At 59.0% G+C, this 25,001-nt stretch overlaps 3 protein-coding genes across 3 annotated transcripts; all 3 read right to left on the bottom strand.

The window, feature by feature from the left end:
• Window positions 1–7,586: 7,586 nt before the first annotated feature.
• On the bottom strand, window positions 7,587–13,481 carry LMBR1L (limb development membrane protein 1 like). The gene is made up of 17 exons (XM_085045025.1): window positions 13,242–13,481; window positions 11,649–11,733; window positions 11,305–11,341; window positions 11,017–11,156; window positions 10,818–10,921; window positions 10,622–10,748; window positions 10,451–10,519; window positions 10,241–10,305; window positions 10,027–10,102; window positions 9,832–9,915; window positions 9,545–9,621; window positions 9,385–9,462; window positions 9,219–9,292; window positions 9,024–9,114; window positions 8,756–8,822; window positions 8,504–8,665; window positions 7,587–8,417 (listed from the first exon to the last, which is right to left on the bottom strand). Exons 1-17 carry the CDS (start codon window positions 13,311–13,313, stop codon window positions 8,359–8,361), a joined length of 1,467 nt encoding a protein of 488 aa, XP_084901151.1. The 5' UTR covers window positions 13,314–13,481; the 3' UTR covers window positions 7,587–8,358.
• A 569-nt stretch (window positions 13,482–14,050) lies between these two features.
• On the bottom strand, window positions 14,051–17,984 carry LOC146423224 (tubulin alpha-1B chain). The gene is made up of 4 exons (XM_085045024.1): window positions 17,856–17,984; window positions 16,241–16,463; window positions 16,004–16,152; window positions 14,051–15,219 (listed from the first exon to the last, which is right to left on the bottom strand). The coding sequence occupies exons 1-4, from the start codon at window positions 17,856–17,858 to the stop codon at window positions 14,239–14,241; spliced, it is 1,356 nt and encodes a 451-aa protein (XP_084901150.1). The 5' UTR covers window positions 17,859–17,984; the 3' UTR covers window positions 14,051–14,238.
• A 3,164-nt stretch (window positions 17,985–21,148) lies between these two features.
• On the bottom strand, window positions 21,149–25,001 carry LOC146423223 (tubulin alpha-1A chain). Its single transcript, XM_085045023.1, has 4 exons — window positions 24,942–25,001; window positions 23,156–23,378; window positions 22,919–23,067; window positions 21,149–22,303 (listed from the first exon to the last, which is right to left on the bottom strand). The coding sequence occupies exons 1-4, from the start codon at window positions 24,942–24,944 to the stop codon at window positions 21,323–21,325; spliced, it is 1,356 nt and encodes a 451-aa protein (XP_084901149.1). The 5' UTR covers window positions 24,945–25,001; the 3' UTR covers window positions 21,149–21,322.

Genomic DNA, 25,001 nt, shown 5'->3' with positions numbered 1-25,001 from the left:
TTATGTTTTTATTAAAGTGTTTGTCATTCTTTCATACATTTCTTTAAAAATAACATAATCTTTAAAAAGTGCAGTATATTGGAAATCACCTGTCCTATATATTAGTATAAAACTACATTTCCCAGGGTGCATTTCCCTGGCCTTCATGGGTGGTCACTGTAACTTTTTTCTTTTTCTTCTCTCAATGCAGAAATAGCAGCATTGTTTTTCACTATGTCTGTCCTTAAGCTATCTTAATGTGAAATAATGATTCTTTGCCCCCTTCAGCCATCACAGAGCAAGAGAGCAGTGTAAAGCACAGGATTGCTCAGTGATGGAATTGTCTTACATTTTAAGGAAGCAGCATTGTTTGGTAGTTATAGGTTTAGGGCATGCAGTTTTTTGCTACTAAATATTGTAAAAAAAAAAAAAAAAAAAGGTGTTTTCAGTGTTTTCTCAATCACCTGTCTACCATTTCTGTAACTTCTTTCCAAAAATACCCATTTATCAATTTGTCTGAACTACATCTTTATCTGCCACAGCGCTGTTTACTACCTAAATCAACAAAGTTGTATCTCTTTTATCTTGACTGAATAATGTTCTTTTCCTTTCTCTCCTCCTACTGTGAGTCATTAAAATATGAGAAAAATTTTGTTCTTGTTTAAACTCTACACAGTGGCTCTGGACACCCCACTTTTGTGGTGGTGACTCAATGCACAGTGACACTGAGAATTGTCTCACTTTTACAGGGAGGAGAACTGCAGTGCTGACCTGGTTGCCATCACATAAATGGGCTCTTTGGACTGTGAGATTTTTCTTCTAATGATGCTGTAAGGAAAACTTCAGCTTCTCTCTCCAAGAGTGAAAAAGGGTGCTTATAGAATGAGAGTAGTTGCTTCATTTATATTTCTTTTGGTAAATCAGAGCGACCTTGGTTTCAACGGGAACAATACATATTTTATAGAATCTTATAGTTATTTGGTTTGAAAGTGGCCATAAAGATAATCCAGTTCCAACCCCCCCCCCGCCACAGACAGGGACATTTTCCACAATCCCAGGTTGCTCCAAGCCCATCCAACCTGGCCTTGGACATTTCCAGGGATCCAGGGGCAGCCACAGCTTCCCTGGGAAACCTGTACCAGGGACTCAGCACCCTCCCAGGGAAGAATTTCTTCTTACTGTTTAATCTAAACACAGTCTCTATCAGTTTAAAGTCATTACTCCTTACCCTATCACTATATACCCTTGAAAAAGTCCCTCCCCATCTTCTTTGTAACCCCTTTAGGTACTGGAAGACCACCAGAAGATTTCCCTGGAGCATCCTCTTCTCCTGGCTCAACAACCCCAACACCCTCAGCCTCTCTTAATAGGAGAGCTGGTCCAGCCTTCTGATAATCTTTTTGACGTCACACTAATATTTATATTTTTTGAATCAGACTAATAATTTTTCTTAGCTCTGACTGGAAGGCAGTGCCAGTCCATGAGTCATGATTCTTTACCTCCTTCCATCTTGTTTACTGGAAAAAATAATTCTATGCTGCTCTTGCTTTCTGTGCAGTCTTACTGAAAATAATAATGAGTCTCTGTTTTTCCTTTCTGCCTGCTTGCCTCCAAAGGAGAATAATATTCAATAACAACTCCTCAAAGCCTGACCTCTGAACCAATGTTCAGGGAGATTAAGCAGGACAATTAGTAAAACCAGGACAGGTGACAGTATGTCTCAGTGTGTATGAGGGGGAAAAAACACTCTTGTATAAGCCCTAATCCTGGGTTTTGATTGATTTTAACAGACACTTCAAAACCTTGCCTAGACTCTCAAGATAACTCCTGTGTGATGAAAATTCTTACACGATGAGTGTTTCTGTATAATGCAGGCTCATTAGGGAGGGGAGCTAGACTCTCCTTGAAAGACACAGCATATTTCTATCAATTATTTCTCTGGTGGGTTGACCCTGGATGGACACCAGACACCCAACAAGCTGCTCCATAACTCCCCTCCATCACAACAGAGAGGAGAAAATGAGTCGGAAAACAAGATATGAGTCAAGATAAAGGCAGTTTAATAAGAGAGAAGCCTCATGTGAAAGCAAAGGAAGAGAAAAGATTTATTCTCTGCTTCCCATCAGCAGGAAATGTCCAGCCACTTCCCAGGATTCAGTGTGCCTGGCAGCTGCTCCAGAAGACAAATGGTGTAGTAAGGGACTAATCCTTCTCCTTCCAAGAGAAGAATCTTTTCTTGCTGAGCTGACACCAAAGGGAATGTTGGGTCAGTGTTTCTGGCTGTGTCTTCTCCCAGTATCTTGCCCACTCCCAAGCTAGTGGTAGAGTGGGGATGTTGGAGAGATGTCACTGGTGCTGTACCAGTGCTGCTCAGAGTAGCCAAAACCCTGGGGTGTCATCAACACCCTGATGGCTCCCAATGCACAGCACAGCACTGGGAGAGCTGCTGTGGGGAAAATAAATTTCATCTCAGACTGACCAAAAGCGGCTTGTTAGCAGTAGTGAAAAACCACAGGATTTATTTTCTTGGTTCTAATGGGGCTTTTTACCTGTCATCCATTTAATACTCAAGGTATCTTTCTAAGAGCTGCTCAGAACAGACAACTTTTTGTTCACTCACAAGGGGTCTGTGGCTCCCTAAGAATATTTGAGGATTGGCAAATCTTCATACAAATTTTATGGCTACTTTAATTTATTAGAGTCTAGCCAATGTAGATGAATTATATCTGTATTTAATGTTTAGAAACCTTCTGGTTACATGACATTTTCAAAAAGGTGTTGCATTTTTTCAGGTTATTCACTGTTGACAGGAAATGTAACCTTGTGAATCACAGGCAATTTAGGTATGATACTAATTCTTAATTTAAGAGGTTTTGTTAGGTTTCAATACATACAGAATCAAAACCTTTTCCCTTAAAATTATTTGTAACTTAGTTTGCAGAGTTTGGCAATTTGCTCTCAAAAATTCACATTTAGCATTTACCAGACGGTTTTGTGCTTTAATTCCCTGAATCTGAGATTCAAATTCCAATACATAATTAAAGTTTTAACATTCTCAAGACGACATGAATGAAAACAGAGAAGTAGTTAGGTATAATTTTCTGATTCTGATTACATTAAGAAACCTGACCAACCATACCCCTGTGCCACATCTGTTCCACACATAGATGTATAAACCTATCAGACTTCTAAAATGAGAGACGGGTTCCAAAGGGTTGTTTAGAAACCGCAGTATGAATTCATAGATTGCAAGGAATCAATCAGCGATGCATTTACTTTGGTTCCAAATGAGACTCGGGATACAGGCTAGGCTGTGAAATTATTCCTGTCACCAGATGCTGTTTGTCTGCTTCTGTGCTCTAATTGCTATCAATAATTAAACACAGGTCTCTGATTCATATGCACAGAGGCAGAGATTCTTAAATTAAACATTTTAAAGTCATTATAGTACATTTTATATGTTCAGCTAAACACTGCACTCAGGCTGATTATGATTAAATACACTGATACCAAATTACATATTGATTCCATAAATATCAACGGATACCCAGAACAAATAAGATTCCTACCAAATAGAAGGAACATTTTCATTTCAGGCGACTAACAGAAAGCAGCTTATATTCATTTATGTATGATATGTCGCACATTTTGCAAAAAATGGCATCTCCCAGTTGACCTGCAGAAAACACAAAATAATTTCCATGCATTTGGAAAACATCAAATGCAGACAATGAGGTGCACCCAAGTCTGTGTGACTGCCACTTGGAAAGTCAAGTTTGAATGCAAGTGAAGCTTACACTTGTTAATCAGTCTGTGACAGGCATGATGTTTTCCAAACGATGTCCCCAAGGTGATTGTCACTCTCTTTAAATAGAATACAGTTTTCAGTAAGTCTGGAGGAAAAAAACAAATTGTGCATTTTGAAACTGTGTTTACGCTTTGGCAGGCTTACAAGGTGATGACATACTTTCTTATGATGATTGCTATTAGTCATGCTACTGTCCTGCACAAAGGCTTGGCACACTTTCAAACAGAAGCATGATGATGATGATGATGATGATGATGAGCCATCTCTGGTGATTCATTCTTTCCACTCCAGCCACTGAGGTCACTGCAGTATGACCACAACTATCAGGTTTGGAAAGCCTGAAAACAGTTGGAAAACAGTTCTTCTAGAGTCTGATGCCTCTCTTCAGACATTATTCATCTGCTTGTTCCAGACCTTTGGGACTGTTGTCCACTGTTTCCAGAATCCCACGAGTTTCTTTCTGTGACTTCTGGTCAGGACGAGAATATTTCAAACCACTCAAATATCCCTTGGCTAGAGTTTATTTCTTTTGCAAGTCCAAGGCAGGTTGTCTTTTGAAATCTGCATCTGGAAGTGAGTCCGATTCAGAGTTGTACTTTATTTCCTTTGATAAGTTGCCACTGAACAGCTCTGGGAGGCCACAAATCAGGGGAACAGAGTCTTGTTGAACTGAGGTTACTGAAAGAAAGTGATTTTCCTTAGACTTTGAAAGACCCCATTCTATTTGTAAAACAGCTCTCAAAAGTAGTTTATGCATTGCTAGTAGAGTCCCAAAAATGTTAACTCTAGTGAAATTGATGCTTTATCCACTGGTGAAAATATGAAGCAGACACAGCAGCAAAAGGAAAAAGGATATTACTTTGGTTTTAATAGAATCTTAGGTGCACACTAGTCAAAGTTGTAAACACACCTAGAAGTACACTGTGTGCAAAGTGTTCACCATTTTTATGGACTTTAAAAATTAGCAAATCTACCTAAAATCCCCCAATAAGAAACTTAATAAATGAAGTAATTTTCCCCCTATTCTAATTACACCCCCCCCCTCCAAATGAGACTACAATCTATTTTAAAAAAACATGTTTTAAAGAGGAGGCTCCATCTAAGGACAGGGATACCGGGGCCGCCCCTCCGCGCTGACCCTGAGACAGGAGCGCGGCGGCACTGGGGGAGCGGAGCCGCCGGTACTTCGTGCCCCCGATGCCATCTTGTCCCGTTAATCCCCGACGGTCCTGAATGCCCAACGCGGCGGGACCGCCCCGCCCTAGGGCTCCGGTGCTGCCGCGCCGCCGCCGCGGGCCGTGGAAGGGAGCAGGGGACAGGGGCGAGGTACCGTGCAGCCCCGGAGGGGACCCTGTGCCCCGGGAGGCTCCGTGCTCCCTGGGAGGGTCGGTGCCACCCGGGAGGATCCGTGAGCCCCGGGACGATCGGTGCGCCCGGGAGAGGGTCGGTGGAGGCCGAGAAAGCTCCGTGAGCCCCTGGGAGGGTCGGTGCCGGCTGGGGAAGGTCCGTGAACCCTGTCGAGGGTCGCAGTGCTCCCGCCCGTTCCCCCGCCGCCCCCGCGTCCCCGCGCCCCCGGGAGCGAGGCCGGGCCGGGCGCAGCCCCCACCTCTGTCATGAGCCGGTCCGCCCCCGTGTTCTCCTCGTCCTTGAAGATGATGTCGGGGTTGTAGTTGGGCACCAGGTCCCTGAAGCGTTCCGAGCCCCGCAGCACTTTGCCTTCCGCCTTCCCGCTCGCCCCCAGCGTCTGCTCGGGCACGTTGGGCACGAACTGCTTGTAGAGCAGAGGCGAGAGCTGCCGCCGCCCCAGCCGCCGCCGCCCCACCGGGCCCCGACCCGGGCCGCAGCCCAGCACCGGCGCGGCCAGCAGGCAGGCGGCGAGGCCGAGCAGGACGAGGGCGAGCAGCCTCCACCGGGGCATCCCGCCCGCCGGGCCCCGCTGCCTCCGCGGGCCCCGCTCAGTCGCCGGGGGCACGGGCGGCTAGGGCGGGCATGGTCCCGGTGCGGCGGCCCCGGGGCTTTTAGAGGGTCGCGGTGCCAGGGGCGGGTCGGCGCCGTTTCCTTCTCACACCCACGGTGCCGTCGCTTCTGCGGGATCCGCGGCCGCTCGGGACGACTGACCACCCCCTCGTACCCCCCCCGCCGGTGCCGCCACCCACTCGGGGCGCCGCCGGTTCCGTGCCCACGGTATCAGCACCCCCTCGCCTGGCGCTGTACCCCGGTCCAGGAAAGTCCCCGACACAGCCCGAGCCTTAGGGAAAGCCCTCGCACCACTGCGTCCCAGCGCCGGGCACCGGCACCCAGCTCCGGGCACTGCCCTGGGTCTGGCACCGGACACCCGGCTCCTGAGGCTGTCCCGGGACCGGCACCGGGCTCTTACCCCGCGCTCCGATCCTGCTCCCCCTCCCCGTCTAAACCCCGCGCTCTGATCCGCCTCCTCTCGAGAGTCCCCGCACTGCGCTCCGGCACCCGAACCCCCTCCTTATCCGGGTCCGAACGCCGCGATTCTGGTCCTGGGACCTCTCCTGTCACCGCCTGTTGAGACCAGGGATCCTTCTCTCCCAGTCCCGGTCCCTCTTCTCCCGCTGTTCCTTGCACCGAAGACACTCGTTATCCTAAGGCTGTGCCGCCGGTATCCGCACCTGCTCCGTCCCCTTGGCACAGCCCCGTTCCCGGGACCCGTTCCCTGGCACTACCCCTGTCCCCTCTGTTCGGTCCCGGTCCCCGCTCCTGGCCCAGCCCCCGGTACCGGCTGCCTTGGGTGCTGCTCGGCACCGTACGCCGCCCTCAGCCGCCCCGGCCGGGCTGCCCCCACCGTGGCCGCTCGGCTTCGGCGCTGGGCAGCCCCGCCGGGCCCCGCCTCGGACCCGGCCCCCGGGAGCGGCGGCAGCGGCGGCCACATCCCCCAGGGCCGCCCCCGCCGGGCTGCCCTGCCCGGGCCGGCCCCTCCGCGCCTCGGGACCGGGGCATCCCCGGAGCGGGACCGGGCTCAGCCAGGGATCGAGGCACCGCCGAGGATGGGGCCGGGCTGCTCCGGGACTGGCACCGGGCTGCAGCAGGGACACGGGCGTCTCCAGGAACGGGGCACCCCCGGGACCGGGACCGGGACCGTGCCTCTCAACTCAGCACCCTAGAGCTCCCGGCGAAGCACCCAAGGGTACCGAGGGCCCCGGCGAGGGCACAAGGCAGCAGTGGAGGGCTGGGAGCAGGTCAGGGGGGTCCCGGCCACAGCGGCCCCCCCACAGCTTCCCCGCAGCCCCGGTGCCAGCCCGGGGTGACTGGGAGGGGAGCAGGTCGCGGGGAAATCGCGGGCACCGATGGCCTCATTTCCTGCAATATAAACCAGGTTTCCTGCGCTTCCTGCTCGGCCCCAACCGGGGGGGGGGGGCGAGGGGGGATCTGGGCCCCCCACCCCCGCCATGGGGGGGCGGCCTGGCTCGGCCCCAGCCGGGGCAGGATGGGTGGGGGGCCGATTGCCGGGGCAGTTTCCGCTCCAGCCGCGGGACCCTCCAACCCAGGAGGTGAAGCCTCTACTTTACCCCTTATTTGGGGTAGCTCAGCCTGTACCCCGAAGCTGCATGAAGCCCCCAACACCCCCAGGTTCCCTCAGCTGGCAGGGAGCTGCCCCCACCTGCAGCCCTGCCTGGAAGAAGGTCGTTAACCTCAACCAGGAAAAGGGTTAATTATGGTCCCCAGGGAAAGAGGGGCAGGACTGTGACCCCCCCAGGCAGGGACACCCCACCCCTGCCCTCCTTCTATTCTTCCCTGCCTTCGGGGGGAATAAAACCCCCAGATTCAGATATTTTTATATAAAAAACAGCCACTATTTATTGCTCCAAACAAGTTCTGTGGTAACAGAGACCCGACATACTCATCACATCAAGCTGCCAGAGAGGGGGGCTTGTTCCCTGCACCCCAGGCCCCCCCATTAGGGACCTCGGGGTGGGTAGGGGACAACCAGTGCCCCCCTTGCAGCCCTGGAGTGACACAGGGATGGAGTGTGGAGTGACTCTGGACAGGGAGCACAGGCCCCAGCCCGTAGTGTCAGGACAGCCCCAGGTGGGGCAATATTTAAAATCCAACCAGACTGCAGGGAACAGCCTGGAAGGAGCAGCCTGGGGAGGTCGGGGGGGGCATGAGGTATGTAAACGGGGTGGGGGGGCTGCAGCCAGCACAGCCTCGGGGAGACCCCACACCCCTTGGGGATGTATGGTGGGGTGTGGCTCAAGGCCAAGGCTCAGTAGCACAACATGCTGAGATGGAGCAGGGGGGCAACCCCCCCAAAAGTGTCTCAGCTTTCCTGGGGAGCTCTGATGTCCCTGAGGCACCAGGGGCTATCAGGGCCAGCTCTGTGGCCATCACAGTGAGAGGGGACACATCCCTGTCCCCCCAGCCCTAGCAGGGCTTGACAAGAAGCTGGCAGGGGGTTAGCCCCCCATGGGGTCTCAGCTCTCCCTGAGGGGCTCTGATGGTCTCTGAGGTATCAGGCGCTATCAGGGCCAGCTCTGTGGCTGGCAGCCACCCTGGGGGCCACTGTGGTGGCGGGGGGGGGGACACGTCCCTGTCCCCCAGGCCTAGCAGGGCTTGCTGCGGGTCCGGCAGCGCGTCACGGGCAGCGGCAGCTTGTGCAGACCTGGATACAAGGAGAGTGTGAGAGGCAGGGTGGGGGACAGGGACACCTCAGCACCCATCCCTGTGTCCCCCTGTCCCTGTCCTCACCAAAGGCACGGATGAGCTCAGCCTGGACAGCCCAGGAGACCTTTTTCACCAAGCACAGCGTGGTGAGCCCCGCAAAGCCCATGTTGTAGAGGAAGACAATGTAGAAGTTCCCCAACCAGTTGAAGCGGCCAAAATCCCCCAGGAGGTCAAAACGAGTGATCCCTGCACAGGAGTTGGGCACACTGGTCAGGGCACCCCAGTTTTTGGGTCACCCCCATCCAGGCATCACCCTGATCCCTCTGGGGGGCTCACCCAGCGTCCTGGAGAAGACGGGCAGTGCTGAGCTGAGTACCAGCAAGGAGACACAGTTCCCGATGATCTGGGGAGAAGGAGGAGGTTTGGGGGGCTGCAGTGCTGCTGCACCCCAGGCTGGGGAAGGGCCAGAGAACTGCTGGGGTCCTGCCTGACAGCGGGACACTGTCCCCTCGAGTGGGGACACCACACAGGGACACACAAGCAGTGCAGCCTAAGCACCCCAAGGGGAGCCCAGGAGCCCCCCAGCCCCACCCCACTGCCCCACCTTGGTGAGAGGGGTGTCCTGCCGCTCCGGGAGCAGCCGAGTGAAGAGGGGGGAGCTGTAGAAGCCCACAACAGAGGAGACCATCAGGTAGCTGCAAGGAGTGTTAAGGAGGAAAACGGGATGGGATGGCGCTGGGAACAGTGTTGGGGACGCAGGGGACATCACTGGGGACACGAGTGCCCTCCTGAAGGATACAAAATGAGGACAACCTGCAGTGCAGCTCCAAAGGAACCAAAGATGGAGAAGGAAACCTGGCCCAGGGATGCGTCCTGCAGGGAGAGGAGGGAGTCAGGCTGGGGAGGAATTGTCCCCAGAGCAGCAAGGGACGTGACTGTGCTGTCCCATCCCCCAGCCCAGGTACCTGGATGCCCCGTGGCATTGCAGCATCATCCAGCAGCAGCTCCAGGACGTGGAAGCAGACGATGAGCACAGATATGCCCTGGGAGGAGCAGGGAGGGAGTGAGGGCAGTGGGGAGGATGGGGACAACCCCCAGCTACCCTGGGAGCCCAGGGCCACTCACCGTCAGCGCCAGGAGGCCCAACATGGCCAGGGGGTAGCCCAGGTTCCTCTGCCAGGGCGACGCTCGGTGCCGCAGCTCTGTGGCAAGGATGTGCCCAGGTGAGAGGGGAGCACAGCTCCCACCTCAGGGCACGAGATTGAGAGGGGCCAAAGTGCCAGGGTGGGATGTAACAGCCTCCACCGTCCCTCCACAGAGCACAGGCTGCCAGGGACCCAGTGCTCCCAGTGCTCCCAGTGCCAAGCTGGAGGCAACCCAGGTGTCCTGGCCTTCTCCCCTGGGATCCTCACCCAGCTTCCGCCTCTTGCTCCGGATGGCGAAGAAATGCTCCCGCAGCATCTCCATGTCCAGATTCAGCCAGCAGGAAGCTTTGCCTGCCAGGGGGGAGATTCAAGGGGCTCAGAGGGGATCAGGGCTCCTACGTGGTGGGGCAGAGGGGCCCCAAATCCACCCCATGGTCCCTTTTCCCAACCAGCAGCACCCACCAGAGCGGATCCTGTGGGACACAGCGGCTTCCTCAAACCTTGCGCAGCTCAGCTGCTCATCCAGGTCTTCCAGGAGCTGGGGATGGGTGAGGAGCCTGTGAGCGGCTGGTGGGGTGTGTGAATGGCTCCCCGTGCCCGAGGTGGGAGAGCAGGTAGCCCTGGGGGCTGTCAACCCCCAGGCTGAGGTAGAGGGATGGGAGGGACACCTCCTTACCCGGGGTTTCACCAGCAGCTTCCCAGTGACGGTGAACATGGTGGAGAGGCCAAAGGGGGTGCACACTGTGGTGGGAGGAGAGGCTGAACAGGGTGGGCCCTCCCCACACCCCCAGAAGGATCCTGGAGGCTTCAGCCCTGAACCACAGCCCCTCCAGACCCCATTTGCACAGAGCACCACCAGGGCCTCGAGGGACATCCCACAACTTACGCAGCAGAAGCAGGACACCGAAGAGCGAGATGCAGGAGTAGAGGTAGGGCAGATAATATTCCCAGAGATCTGTGGAGATGGCAGGATCAGGCCAGTGGCACCAGGTGTCCCTTGATCCACTCAGTGCCAGGGTCTGATCCTGGAGCAGGGATACACCCCAGCAGCACTCACCATAGAGTGACTGGCGACTGGCAGCGCCGTTGCCCATGATGGCAGAGGCCACCCAGACCATGCCCAGCACCAGCAGCGTCAGCAGCAGCAGCACCACCGACGTCTCATACACCCTGGCCATGATGCCCTGCAGGAGTTGGGTTAGCAGGGAGCCATGGATGGAGGGGAGGGGGGGGACATCTGCAGGATCACCCACCTTCTTGGATCCTGCAAACCCTTCCGACTCGGTGAAGAAGTAGGCGAAGGGCATGAGGAAGACGAGGGATGTATTGGAGAAGAGGAAGACTAAGTTCCAGAGGCCTGGAAGAAGAGGAACAGCATGGGGTGAGCTACCGGGCAGGGCAACCCTGACCCACAGACTTTGGGGTGACGCCAGGGTCACCCCATACACCCACCATGAATGAGGGACCCGTTCAGCCACTGGATGTAGTAGTTCTGGGGGAAGGAGAGCAGCACCTCGTTGCTGATGATGGAGAAGGGCAGGAGGAGGACAGCACCCAGTGCCACAGCCAGGGTGAAGGTACAGAGCCCCAGCCTGCCGGAGGGACAAGCAGCACCTCGGGGTCAGGGTTCCTCTGGGTGTCATAGCCCAGCTCTGCCCCCCAGCGTCACCAGCACCCACAGGACACGGTGTCCTGGCTGCGGAAGAGGCTGAGTACCACGGGGGACAAGCAGGAACTTACGCAATCCTGTTGACAGCAGCATCCTCGTCATCGTGAACTGCGGGGACAAAATACCAAACCAAAGGGCTGGGGAAGGCAGGGCTGCCCAGAGCATCAGTCCCTGCCCCTGCCCAACCTCTGCCCACCCCAAATGCTGCAGAAATCCTCCCAGGGAATTCGGATTTTGCTCCCACCCAGGGCAGCTGGTGGGTGCCCTGCAGCAATTGGTGTCATGGGCAACCAGGCTGCGGCGGAACTGGAGCTCCTGGGGGAGGGCAAAAGCAATGGAGGAACAGGAAAAGCCCTCGGGAGGCTGAATGTGGCTGTCAAGGTCTGCCTGGCTCTGGCAGCTCCCGATCTCTTACCTGCTGTGAAATCCGTGTGCTTCTTAAAGTGGGTTATGATGAAGTGGCAGAGGATGTAGAGGCTGGCGAAGAGCAGGGCACAGATCTGCAGGCAGAGGAGTGTGGGCAGTGCAGGCATGCCCTGAGGGCAGGGCTCCTAGCCCCGGCTCCTACCCCAGCCCTGGGGCTGGTCAGCTCCACCCTATTTGTTTTTCCACTCCTGGCCCTGGTCACACCCCACTCGTGTGCTCACACCTATCTGATCAATGGGGGCTGCACACAAGCTTCACACATGGCTGCCCAAAGCTGGTACAGCACCCAGGCCAGGGGGGCTGAGAGCCCCCCAAGAAGCACTGGGTCAGCCTGTGCTGGCAAATCTGTGACCCCGTGGGACATCCCTGAACTGCCCGAGCCCACAGCCCTCGCCCTGCTGGCACCAGCATCCAACAGAGCGACGGGAACAGCCTTGAATCAGGCACCGAGGATATCTGCAGTGTGCCTTCCGCCCCCGCTGGAACGCCGAGGTCAAGCCAGAGCAGGCGATGTTCAGGGAACACGGCGACCTTTCATCCCTCTGAGCACGCGTCAGGATGAGGAAAGGTTGCCTGAATCCTCCACCTTGGCACAGGTGCGGTGGGGAGCAGCTCTGGCACTTCCCTTCTGCCGAGGGGTGCTCGGCTGGCTGAGGGTCCCTGGGATCTGCCAGCGGGATGGGGTGGCCCAGCTCTGGACTCCCAGAAGGGCACTGCCCAGCATGTCCTTGTACTCCTGCTCCCACCCAGTGAAGGGTGTCAGGCTGCAGGTCCCCTCCTGCCATGGGCTGTATCCCACAGGTCAGTGCTCTGCCTGGTGGGGGGACCCCCAAAACCTCCTGAACTCAGTGAAGCGGGGGCAAGCAAGCTTTGTGCTGCCTGTGACGAGCCAGGGGCTCACAGGTGACACACAGCTCCCCAGGATGGAGGTCTGGGGAGATCCAGGGCAGAGGAGACAGGCTCTGGCCACCAGGTCCTCCCTGTAGGCACCGAATTTGGCTGTGGCAAGGTGGCCTCGGCACTGCTGGTCATAGCCCACTTGGCTGCCCTGCACGCAGCATCCCGAAGGCCCTTAGGAGATGCCAGGACCAGGACATCCAGGTCATCCCCATCCCTGAGCTAGTGGCAGAGGGAGCAGAGGAGCACACCCAGCTGGCTCCCCCAGGTTTCGGGGGCTCTGTAGGGCTCCTTCCTGCTGACACCGAGCTGCCGGCCTGGGGACAGTGACAGAGCCAGGAGCCTGGCAGGGAGCTGGTCCGGCTCTGACACCGCCAGACCCCAGCACCCCCAGCCCTCCCAGCTCGACGGGCGGACTCCAGAGCCGGCAGAGGGGTCTCGGCAGGGGCCCAGAAGGGTGCAGCCCCGGGACCCCGCTATCTGCTGGGCACACGCAGCCGCCGCGGCTGTGGCCCCGATAAGGACGGGGTGTGGAGCACCGCCACAGCCGGGCCGCGGAGCTGCCACCGAGGATCTCGACGGTCCCATGGAGAGCTGCGAGCTCCCAGCCCTCCTCCCACCTCTCCCCGCCCCGCCGGACCCCTTCCCCCGCCCGCCGCCCCCACCGCGGCCCGCGGGCACTCACGATGCACTCGCGGACCCTCTCGTGGAAGAGCTGCTCCCGCACGGCCAGCGCGTCCTGCTCCACAGGGGCCATGCTGCGGCCAGCATGGCAGGGCCGGGCGGGGCTGCCGCGGGCAGGGGCAGTACGGCAGGGCCGGTACCGCCACTCCGGTCCAGCCGCTCCGGTCCCGCCGGGAATCGCCGCTCGCAGCCCGCCGGGTCCAGCCCAGCGCCGCCGCCGCTAGCCCCGCCCCTCCCGTAGCCCCGCCCCCACGTCCGGTCCGCGCGCCCTCGCGGCCTGAAAGGGCCCAGCCTGGCCCCGCCCCCTGCCGCCCATTGGCTGCGCGGATTGAATGAGGCGAAGCTCATTGGTCGAAGCGCGGCGCGGCGCGCACTGATTGGCTGAGAGCCCGCCCGACGCTCCCACGGGGCAGCGCAGCCCCCCGGGATTAGGCGCGGGGATGGAGCTAATCCTGGGACGGAGCTAATCCCGGGCGCGTTAATCCCGGGAAGGCGCGGGGGGCAGGGCAGGGCAGGGCAGGGCTCCCGAGGGCTGAGGGCACCGGGCAGGGCATGGGGGACATCGCTGACAGCTCATGAAGGAGCCCAGCAGTATCCCGGGTGAGGCCCCACCCTGCGGCACCCAGGGATGGGGGGGCTTCACCCCCGCAGGGAAGGGCTGGCCAGTGCCAGCTCGGGTAGCAGCAGTACTATGCCAGCTGCCTCACTGGGCACAGACAATAGGGACAGTCTGTTCCCATGGGATGGGGCCAGCCCGCCCGGGCATGAGCAGGCGCTGACACAGACGGTTTGTATCCGACACATTGTAGCTTCTCTTAAAGCCTTTTATTCACAGACACGGTACAGACACATGGAAAATCTGCATGATCACATCCGAGAGGGCAGCATAGCCCCTGGCCGAGCCCACGGGGCCAAACTCCACCCAGTGCACAAGGAAGCTCAAGTGTTTGAAGCAGACATTTCGTGGACATGCGACAGCGACAGAAGGAACCCAGCATTTAGTATTCCTCCCCTTCCTCTTCTCCCTCCCCTTCCACAGAATCCACCCCAACCTCCTCATAATCCTTCTCCAGGGCAGCCATATCCTCACGGGCCTCCGAGAACTCCCCTTCCTCCATGCCCTCCCCCACATACCAGTGCACAAACGCCCTCTTCGCGTACATCAGGTCAAACTTGTGGTCCAGGCGAGCCCAGGCCTCGGCGATGGCCGTGGTGTTGCTCAGCATGCACACGGCGCGCTGCACCTTGGCCAGGTCTCCCCCAGGCACCACCGTGGGCGGCTGGTAGTTGATGCCCACCTTGAAACCAGTGGGGCACCAGTCCACAAACTGGATGCTACGCTTGGTCTTGATGGTGGCGATGGCGGCGTTGACATCCTTGGGCACCACGTCCCCGCGGTACAGCAGGCAGCACGCCATGTACTTGCCGTGCCGCGGGTCACACTTGACCATCTGGTTGGCCGGCTCAAAGCAGGCGTTGGTGATCTCGGCCACTGAGAGCTGCTCGTGATAAGCCTTCTCAGCAGAGATGACAGGGGCATAGGTGGCCAGCGGGAAGTGAATGCGAGGATACGGCACCAGGTTGGTCTGGAATTCTGTCAGGTCGACATTCAGAGCTCCGTCAAAGCGCAGGGAGGCTGTGATGGAGGAGACAATCTGGCTGATGAGGCGGTTGAGGTTGGTGTAGGTGGGACGCTCGATGTCCAGGTTGCGGCGACAGATGTCGTAGATGGCCTCGTTGTCCACCATGAAGGCACAGTCGGAGTGCTCCAGGGTGGTGTGGGTGGTGAGGATGGAGTTGTAGGGCTCCACCACGGCCGTGGAGACCTGCGGGGCTGGGTAGATGGAGAACTCCAGCTTGGACTTCTTGCCGTAGTCGACAGAGAGCCTCTCCATAAGCAGGGAGGTGAAGCCAGAGCCGGTGCCACCGCCAAAGCTGTGGAACACCAGGAAGCCCTGCAGCCCTGTGCACTGGTCAGCCTGCAAGGTGGCAAGAGGAAAACAAGATCAAACTGTCAGTAATTCTGAACTTTAGCTGCTACTGACTTGGCCAGGAAGGCACATATTTCCCCTAAGCATCTCAGGCCTTTGGGCACCTGTGCCACCTCTGCTTCCAGCCAAAGCACCCTGTGATTCAGCATGATCTGCTTGCAGGGAACTGGACCCCTTCCTGGAGGGATCTGGGGACATTCAGCTGCTTGCTCATACAACCCCAGCAATCTGCTTGAGGGAGGGGGGAATCCATTAGTGCTGCCCCAGCAAGAGTTAAATGCTTGGCACAGCTGCTCATAAGCAGTTGATCAAGCGGGATCAGAGTCCAGATCAAGGGGAAACCTCACATGACCTTAAAAAAGGGATGAAATAAGGTTTTCCCAGGGACACAGATGACCCAGAATCCCACAAGCCCCATCACGGCCCTGGCACATGCCAGCCTTGGGGGCACATCCTGGCCTGGCAGGGTCACAGAGCCCTGAGAAAAGGGATTCAGCCCAAGGGGAAGGGAAGGGGCTGATCCTGATCTACACTTATAGGATCAAGACCCCACAGGGAGCCAGGATATGCTGGCAGACTGACACAAGATTCACAACAAACCCATTGAGGTCCCACCAGGAAGGCAGCAGGTCCCTACAGGGACAGCCCCACCCTCTGCCCCTAAGTGCTGATGGGCTGAGAAGGATCTGCCCAGGGACACCTGGAGCTTCCCTTTGTCCCCAGACCTCCCGCAGGGACAGACCCACCCCACGAGACCCCACAGCACACTCACCAGCTTGCGGATGCGGTCAAGGACCAGGTCGATGATCTCCTTGCCGATGGTGTAGTGCCCGCGGGCATAGTTGTTGGCCGCATCCTCCTTGCCCGTGATCAGCTGCTCGGGGTGGAAGAGCTGCCGGTAAGTCCCTGTGCGCACCTCGTCTGCGGGGAGAGAGAGCCCCGAGCCCCGTTAGCACCCAGCGCCCACTCCCAGCGCCGCCCCGCCGGCCGCTCCCCGCCGGCCGCTCACCGATCACCGTGGGCTCCAGGTCCACGAAGACGGCCCGGGGCACGTGCTTGCCGGCCCCCGTCTCGCTGAAGAAGGTGTTGAAGGAGTCGTCCCCCCCGCCGATGGTCTTGTCGCTGGGCATCTGCCCATCGGGCTGGATGCCGTGCTCCAGGCAGTACAGCTCCCAGCAGGCATTGCCGATCTGCACGCCAGCTTGGCCCACGTGGATGGAGATACACTCGCGCTGCGGGGGCACACGGCACTGGGTCACCCCTTTTGTCCCACCCCAGCATGTCCCGGAATGTCACCGAGCTGGGAAGAGTCCCTCCCAGTGCTGGATGGGGTCAGATCTTGCCCACATGCACCCACTGTGCTCAGCTCCGGTGGTCCCATCCTGCTAGTCCCACCCCCAGGAGTGGAGACCCTGCATCAGCTGGTGCCATTCGCACCCTACCACCCCGACAGAGCCAGGAATTGGCTTTCCCCAGGGTTACTGCTGGTCCCCACTATTCCCATTCCCCCCCATCCCTGGCTCGCATGAGGACAGGGACACCTCACACCCTCCCCAGGCGGCTGCCTACTACCCAAACCCCAACTGTGCCCCAGTGTCACCCCAACCGCAGGCTGAGCTTCGCTAGGGTCGCCCAGGCTCTGAGGAGGGAGGTGTGGGGTGACACCCGTGCTTGGGGACAGACTGGAGCCACCTGTGGGCAAAGCCCCGGCGGTCCCGTCACCCCGCAGCTGCCACCATCTGCTCCCAAATGGCGCCCAGGGAGGACATTTTCCAGCCCGCAGCCTGAGCAGGGCGAGGTCAGGAGGAGGAGGAGGAAGAGGAAGCTCAGCGCAGCAGCGGGGACGAGACTGCAGCAGCTGACACGGAACCGCGGGGATGGGCCGATGGCGTCACCCCCGGGGGGTCGCGCACATTCCCGGCCGCTCCCTGCCCCGCACCACCTGCTGCCGCGCGTTCCTCTCCCCCGGGGCGGGGGGAGTCCCGCGTTTGGGGGAGATCTGGAGCGGGAGGTGTCCCCCTTGATTCCCCCCAGGAACCACGGAGCGGGATCAGCCTCATGGGCTCGGGTGGGGGGCAGAGAAAAGGGAACTTCATGCTGCAGGGAGGGGTGAGGCTGCGGGGGTCCAGGGATGGATTTGGGGGGGAAGGGTGGGTATGCGGAGGGGCGGGGCTGTGCCCCTGGCGAGGGGCGGGGCTGTCCCCCCGCCGCGCGCCTTCCCGCGCGCGGGAACGGTAACGGTCGGGCTGACCCCGCCCCCACCGGTGGGCTACTGGAGACCACGTGCGACCACCCCAGCAGCGCTGCGACACCCCCAGGGGTGACCCCTCCATCAAGGCCTTCACCCGCTGTCCTTGTTTAACACCCCCAGCCCCTGCGCTACCCACCCACCGCTCCTACTGTACCCCTATCCCCTCCTAACTTTGGATTCGGTTCCCCCGCACCCTTATATCCCCCAGCCCTATTTCCCAGCCTTCTATATCTCCCCCCGCCTCTCCTTCCCCCTCCTCTCCCACGCACTCATTCTGCCCCAATTCCCGAGCTCCCCAGCTCCAGCCCTTCCCCCCTCTACCCTCCCAATCCGCGGGGTCGTCCTCCCCCTTTCTCCAGCCCTGTTCCCTCACCATGGCTGCGGCTCGGTTACTCGTCCCGACAAGCAAGGAATCGACGCAAGTACCAGCTACCGCCGCCCCCGGGCGCCCCCCTATATACCAGCCCGGGGGGCGGACCGAGCGTCCCCACCCCGCGCTCCTATTGGTCATTACGCCTGTCAATCCGAACGCTCTTATCGCGGATTGGCTGAGGCAAGTGGCGCGCTCCGCCTCCTCCGCCCTCCGTGCTGCGGGGCTTTGGGGGGGGGAAACCTCCCTCCGCGGGGTGCACCCCCCCTCCACCCCCCCCGGCTTGCGAGGAGCCCCTCGAACGGGGAGATCGGGGTACGGGGGGTCTGACCCTCCTGCGGTGCTCAGCCTCCCTTGGTACTGCGTTTGCGGCGTAGGATGGGGGGGCACAGCCGTTCCCGCCCGCCCCCCCCGCCGCCATCGCCCCTCCCGCCCGGTGCGGCTCCGCTGCGGAGGAAAACTGCGACATGGGGGGGGCAGCACGTGCTGCCGCGCCCGGTGTCCCCCCCCCCGTCCCCAGGTTGTTAATCGGCTTCTACGGACGGACCCTCCCGCCCCATCTGCACCGCCCGGCCCCCCCTCCCCGGCTTATTTGCACCCCGGGGGTTCCTCCCTGACCATCTGCAGCCTGCGGAGCCCCCCTTCCCCCGCTCAGCACCCCCCGGCCCATCTGCACCCCTCAACACTCCCCCCCAGTCCATCTGCACCCCTGGATCCCCCTGCGGGGTCTGTACACCGGCGGGGTGGACCCCGCTTTTCGGGGTGGGGTTTGTCTCAACACGGAGGGTCTCCCACACCCCCTCCGCCTTCTATGGGAACCACCGTGACGGCCATAAATCAGGGGACGTGCTGGGGGTCCCACTGTGCCCCCCAACTCGGAGCAGCTCCCCGCCCCGCTGCGAGGCCACGGCGAGCACCGTGGGGAGCCAAGGGGGGGCCACCGCCAGCTCCCACCTAATCCCCGGAGCTATTTGCACCCAATAATCCGCCTTCCTGTTTTGCCAAGGGCTTTGCGGAAAACCCAGCGGCCCCTTCGGCAGCGCACGCTGCCAGGGGGGCCCCGCATCCCCTCCCGCCCCACCGGAGCCACCCCACGCCGGGGTCACCCTGCAAGCGGGACCACCCCGGGGTGGCGGGGCTGGCGCGGCAGCATCCGCCGCAGCTGCACTGCAGCGGTGACGTGGCTCCCCGCCATTTGCCTCGCCGGCCGCGTGGCCGCAAGGCCGTTCCGTTCCCACCGGGAAGGAAGGGGTTACTCCCCCCTTTCCGGGCTCTTTCCCACCCCCCATCCCCGCTCTCAGTGTGGGGGTCCCGGATGGCACGTCGGCTCTGAGCAGCGCTGCTCCCGGTTCGGTTCGGTTCGGTGTTTATGGAATGTGTGTTCCCGGGGGGGTCGTCACCCGCCCCCCCATCAGATTCCCAGCGCATCACGTCACCTCTGGAATGGTGTTACCATTTGGGTCGCTCAAAGAATCGCCGGCAAAAGCGGGTTTAGTATTAAAGTGAAAGTGCGACAAAATTCGCTGGCAACTTCCCTGTGTGACTCACTCGATAGTGAAAGGCCACAGGAGAAAACGGGGCTAAAACTTAAAATCAATTTATCTAAAATGAAAATTGGCCGAATATGAGCTAAGGGAAGGCTGCGAATGGGAAGGAAAAGGAACGATAAGGGTAAAATGGAATAATGGAGATCCTCCCTCATACGGGGCAGAGTAGGCTGGGGATGGGAAAAGAATGATAAGGATGAAATAGAATAATGGAGATCCTCCCTCACATGGGGCAGAGTGGACTCACCACCCTGTCATCAAACTGAGCCCTGGGCTTGACCAACTGTTTAAGCCTAAAGGTTTAACAGCACTTAAACTTAATCCAGAGCTTAATTTAAATAATTTAACCAAAGATCCATACAGAATTTCCCATAGGCACAATATTAACTCACAAGCATATTTTATTTATGAATCTAAAGTGCTTAAGAATCTGAGAGCAGCATTCCCAGCACATTTGCTCTAGAATATTCACCCTTGTACACACACATACCTGAAGAGTATGTACAGGTGTAAATACCTGTGAAAAATCCACCTTGAGTTCAGTATTGACATCTTTGTGCCTTTGTGTCTTCTCAGACAGGCCAAGGGTGGAGCCCTGAGTTCTGGTGCATCAGCCCAAGCTCTGTTGTTCATTCTCTGAGGATCCCAAACTTGTCCCTGAGAGTTGTCCTGTCCTCACCTGAGGTCCAGGTGAGCTTAGAGGGTCTCACTCAGGACCTGCTGGTTATAACATGGCCAGTGTTTGCTTTAGTCATCCTAATGTTCTAACCTGGCTACAATTTGGATCAGGAATTTCCTTTGATATTTCAATAACAAACATGTTGTCACACTTGGGTTGTAGGGTTGATAAGAAAAATTTGTTCCCAAGGCCGTGCCTTAAAATCCAGGAGTTGGCTTGACAACACAAGTTCCTGGGAGCCAACAGTGGTGATGATAAACTCATTAAGACCTAGCCTGAGCTCACAGTGCAGCCCAAAGAGGGAGGGGTGCATCACACAAATGAGGGTCCCAGGGGTTCCCCACACCCCCACCTGCAGCACCCGCTCGAGTTTCACTCTGCGTTCAACTTCCCCTTCATTATTTATCCCTGCACGGAGCCAGGAGGCAGCTGTGAAAGGGGAAGGCAAAGAGGCTCCCCCCATTCAGGGGGGCTACTACTACATCCCCCCTGGGACTGGGACCAACAGGGCCAACTCCTCATCCCTGCAAGAGCCAGAGGGACTTCAGGACACACTGTGGGTGGTGATGGGGGAGCCTTGTGTGTCCCCAGACATCCAGTTCAGTGAAGGGAACCCTCTCATCCCCAGCACTCCCAACCCTGGTGTGCACAATATCCATTCCCCACCCCAGGGAAATGCAGCCCCTCCACTGCCCGGGAGGAAGAGGCAGCAGAAATACCAAAGATTTCTGGCAAACTGGGGAGCTTCAGGGATCTCCAGCCCACCAGAGGAGTTAAGGCCCCTAATGTGCTCTCTTGGCTCCTGGTCCTAAGAAAACCCAACCCTCTCCACTTGGGATGGGGACACAACACCAAGCCCAGCAGGACTAGGACAGAGCATGGGTTTGGGAGGACCAGCCTGGGAGCTCTGCAGGGCGCTGAGCTCACCACAACCCCTAGCACACACTCAGGGACACGGTGGAGACCCTGGGTACAGGCAGGGACTGCAGGGCAGTGTCATGTGCTGGTGGGGACAGTGTCAAAGCCAGGGAGGGACATCACCACAGGGAGTGAAGACACCAGAGCCAGGGTAAGACAGGGAATGCTTTTTATTCAGACCCACAGGAGGGGACGGGTGGGTCCGTCACAGACTTTTCCATTGAAGCACAGACCATTGACAGGACAGACCGCGGCACACACTGCTACAGACCCCGCAGGGTCTTCAACTAGATTATGTTCCCTGTTCGAGCAGCACCCTTGTGAGTTTAGTATTCCTCCCCTTCCTCTTCTCCCTCCCCTTCCACAGAATCCACCCCAACCTCCTCATAATCCTTCTCCAGGGCAGCCATATCCTCACGGGCCTCCGAGAACTCCCCTTCCTCCATGCCCTCCCCCACATACCAGTGCACAAACGCCCTCTTCGCATACATCAGGTCAAACTTGTGGTCCAGGCGAGCCCAGGCCTCGGCGATGGCCGTGGTGTTGCTCAGCATGCACACGGCGCGCTGCACCTTGGCCAGGTCTCCCCCGGGCACCACCGTGGGCGGCTGGTAGTTGATGCCCACCTTGAAACCAGTGGGGCACCAGTCCACAAACTGGATGGTGCGCTTGGTCTTGATGGTGGCGATGGCGGCGTTGACATCCTTGGGCACCACGTCCCCACGGTACAGCAGGCAGCACGCCATGTACTTGCCGTGCCGCGGGTCACACTTGACCATCTGGTTGGCTGGCTCAAAGCAGGCATTGGTGATCTCGGCCACTGAGAGCTGCTCGTGATAAGCCTTCTCAGCAGAGATGACAGGGGCATAGGTGGCCAGCGGGAAGTGGATGCGAGGATACGGCACCAGGTTGGTCTGGAATTCTGTCAGGTCGACATTCAGAGCTCCATCAAAGCGCAGGGAGGCTGTGATGGAGGAGACAATCTGGCCTATCAACCTGTTGAGGTTGGTGTAGGTGGGACGCTCGATGTCCAGGTTGCGGCGACAGATGTCGTAGATGGCCTCGTTGTCCACCATGAAGGCACAGTCGGAGTGCTCCAGGGTGGTGTGGGTGGTGAGGATGGAGTTGTAGGGCTCCACCACGGCCGTGGAGACCTGCGGGGCTGGGTAGATGGAGAACTCCAGCTTGGACTTCTTGCCATAGTCGACAGAGAGCCTCTCCATAAGCAGGGAGGTGAAGCCAGAGCCAGTGCCACCGCCAAAGCTGTGGAACACCAGGAAGCCCTGCAGCCCTGTGCACTGGTCAGCCTGCAAGGAGACACAAGGTGGGGGGGCATGGTTACTCCAGGCAGCAGAAGTTACTCCTTCCTCTCCACGGCCTCACAAGGATTGGGGGATTTCCAGCAGCAGAGCAGAAGTCAGCAGGATGGGGGAGAGAATGGCCCTGACTCCATCTGTTGCCCACTGACTCATGGTGAATCACCCAGGGAAGCCACTTGGCTGTGGGGTGGGACAGTGGTCAGAGACACCTCAAAGTACAACAACTGCCACCGGCTCGGCAGGATAATGGGGACAAGTTTGAGCACTAGGGACTGTCAGAGCCACATGACTCTGGGAGGGACCGGCTCGGGGCTGCCCGTCCCCAGCGCACGCAGCTGGACTCAGCCACGTCAGGAGCCAAGAGGAAACAAAGAGGGAATTGCCGAGCTCAGCACCGGCGGCGCCCGGGGGCTGCGGCGCTGTGGAGCGGCTCCAGCTCCAGCTGCGCCGCGTCCCGCTGCCGGCCAATGGCAGCCACTGCACAACAGGATTAACATTAATTAATAAATTAAATCTAAACCCAGCCCAGCGAGTCTGGAGGGGAGAGAGAGACAGAATGGAGGCTTTGTCCTCGCTCGCCACCTGCACCCTCCGCGCCCCTACCAGCTTGCGGATGCGGTCAAGGACCAGGTCGATGATCTCCTTGCCGATGGTGTAGTGCCCGCGGGCATAGTTGTTGGCCGCATCCTCCTTGCCCGTGATCAGCTGCTCGGGGTGGAAGAGCTGCCGGTAAGTCCCTGTGCGCACCTCGTCTGCGGGGAGAGACAGCCCCGAGCCCCGTTAGCACCCAGCGCCCACTCCCAGCGCCGCCCCGCCGGCCGCTCCCCGCCGACCGCTCACCGATCACCGTGGGCTCCAGGTCCACGAAGACGGCCCGGGGCACGTGCTTGCCGGCCCCCGTCTCGCTGAAGAAGGTGTTGAAGGAGTCGTCCCCCCCGCCGATGGTCTTGTCGCTGGGCATCTGCCCGTCGGGCTGGATGCCGTGCTCCAGGCAGTACAGCTCCCAGCAGGCATTGCCGATCTGCACGCCAGCTTGGCCCACGTGGATGGAGATACACTCGCGCTGCGGGGGCACACGGCACAGGGTCACCCCTTTTGTCTCCCTACTAGGCTATGGCACCAGCCCAACGCTGTCTCGGCTGTCACCGAGCTGGGAAAAGCCCCTCCCCAGGGCTGGATGGGGCCAGATCCTGCCCGGACACACCCATTGTTCGGGTCTGGAGGTGCACCCAGTGCAGAGGGTCCCATCCTGTCATGTGTCCATCACCGCCGGCACTCTGCCTGCCGGGGATGGGGAGCTCAGCAGTTGTGGCTCATCCTGCCCTGAGGGACTGGGACAGCACCCATGGTGAGGCAGGGAGCCCCGGGGGTTCCATCGTGCTGCACCCTGCCCTGGTGAGACCCAGCAAAGCCCAAGAGTGGCTCAGCACCAGCGACTCTTCGACTCCTCTTGCCCGCCCGGGTCCTAATTGAAGAAAGGCCACACCCAGTGGGGACTGGGGGGCTCCCATCCTGCCGTGCTTCATCCTCTGGTGCGGGATAGGGTGTTGAGCACCGGGGAGCCCATTCCGCCCTGCTCACCCCTCACCGGGGACCCTTTGTGCCCCGTTAAACCGGGGCCACGCCCAGCGCCGGCTGAGGGCTCAGCACCGGGGTGGGGGGGATAAAGAGGGTCTGTCCTGCCCGGTTTAACGGGAGCCACGCCCAGTGACAGACGGTGGCTCGGTACCGAGAGATGAGGGGCCCGATCCTGTCCCTTTTAACCGGTGCCACACCCAGTCAGGGCTTAGCCCCGGGGACACATCCTGCCCGGTTTAATGGGAGCCACGTCTGGTTCAGGCTCAGGGTTTGGTCCCGGAGAACCATCCTGTCGGCTTTAACCATAGCCACGCCCTACAGGAGCTCAGTACTGCGTCCCGGGGTCCCATCCTGCCCTGTTTAACGCGAGCCACGCCCGGTGCAAGCTCGGGGCTCGGTCTCGGGGGTCCCATCTTGCCCATTTTAATGAGAACCACGCCCCGTGCGGTACCGTGGATCAGCGCCAGGGATTCATCCTGGCCGGTTTAACGGGAGCCACGCCCGATAGAGGCTCAATGCTGAGTCCCGGGGGTCTCATCCTGTCTGGTTTAACGGGAGCCACGCCCTATGGAAGCTTAGTGCTAAGTCCTGGGGGTCCCATCCTGCCCGGTTTAACGGGAGCCACGCCCGCTGCGGGCTCTGGGCTCGGTTCCCGGTCCCGGAGGAGGCACAAAGACCTTTCCAGACCCATTTAACGGGAGGTACTGTCGGGGCTGGGTGCCGGGCGACACATTTTACTCGGTGTAACGGGAGCCACGCCCGGTGCGGGATGAGTCCCGGCGCCGACGGCTCATCCCAGGCGGGGGTGGAGTGGGGGGGCAGGAATAGAGATCAGGGGGGTTGGGGACCAGGGACAACAGCGAGACGGGGGCCGGGGGGGATAAAAACCGGAGACTACGACGGGAGGGTGGGAACTGGGACCGGGGAAAACCGGGGAGTGGGAGGGATGGAACCGGCGGGATTGGGAACGGGCGACAACGGGTCCGAGGGAATAGGGATTGTGGGACTAGGGACAAGGAAGATCCCGACCCCCCCGCACCCCCCTCACCATGGCGGCGGTCGGTCCGGGGCGGTCTCACAGCCCGACGCTGAGGCGGTCGATGTAAGA

Source organism: Lichenostomus cassidix, unplaced genomic scaffold (genome assembly GCF_008360975.1).
Source record: "Lichenostomus cassidix isolate B80296 unplaced genomic scaffold, HeHo_3.0 HiC_scaffold_440, whole genome shotgun sequence".
NCBI lineage: Eukaryota > Metazoa > Chordata > Aves > Passeriformes > Meliphagidae > Lichenostomus > Lichenostomus cassidix.
The sequence above is the reverse complement of the archived record's forward strand: the minus strand, read 5'-3'. Positions and strand labels throughout refer to the sequence as shown.

Excerpts from the sequence above, each read along its gene's own strand:
- LOC146423224 (XM_085045024.1), bottom strand. Across the intron at positions 16,153-16,240 it reads CCTGGAGCCCACGGTGATCG|ACGAGGTGCGCACAGGGACT; the intron begins GTGAGCGGCCGG and ends CTCTCCCCGCAG. Across the intron at positions 15,220-16,003 it reads TTGACCGCATCCGCAAGCTG|GCTGACCAGTGCACAGGGCT; the intron begins GTGAGTGTGCTG and ends GCCACCTTGCAG.
- LOC146423223 (XM_085045023.1), bottom strand. Across the intron at positions 23,068-23,155 it reads CCTGGAGCCCACGGTGATCG|ACGAGGTGCGCACAGGGACT; the intron begins GTGAGCGGTCGG and ends CTCTCCCCGCAG. Across the intron at positions 22,304-22,918 it reads TTGACCGCATCCGCAAGCTG|GCTGACCAGTGCACAGGGCT; the intron begins GTAGGGGCGCGG and ends GTCTCCTTGCAG.
- LMBR1L (XM_085045025.1), bottom strand. The coding sequence starts at position 13,313 with ATGGCCCCTGTGGAGCAGGACGCGCTGGCCGTGCGGGAGCAGCTCTTC. Across the intron at positions 11,157-11,304 it reads GCTGCTGTCAACAGGATTGC|GCTGGGGCTCTGTACCTTCA; the intron begins GTAAGTTCCTGC and ends TCCCTCCGGCAG. Across the intron at positions 8,418-8,503 it reads TGAGCTCATCCGTGCCTTTG|GTCTGCACAAGCTGCCGCTG; the intron begins GTGAGGACAGGG and ends CCTTGTATCCAG.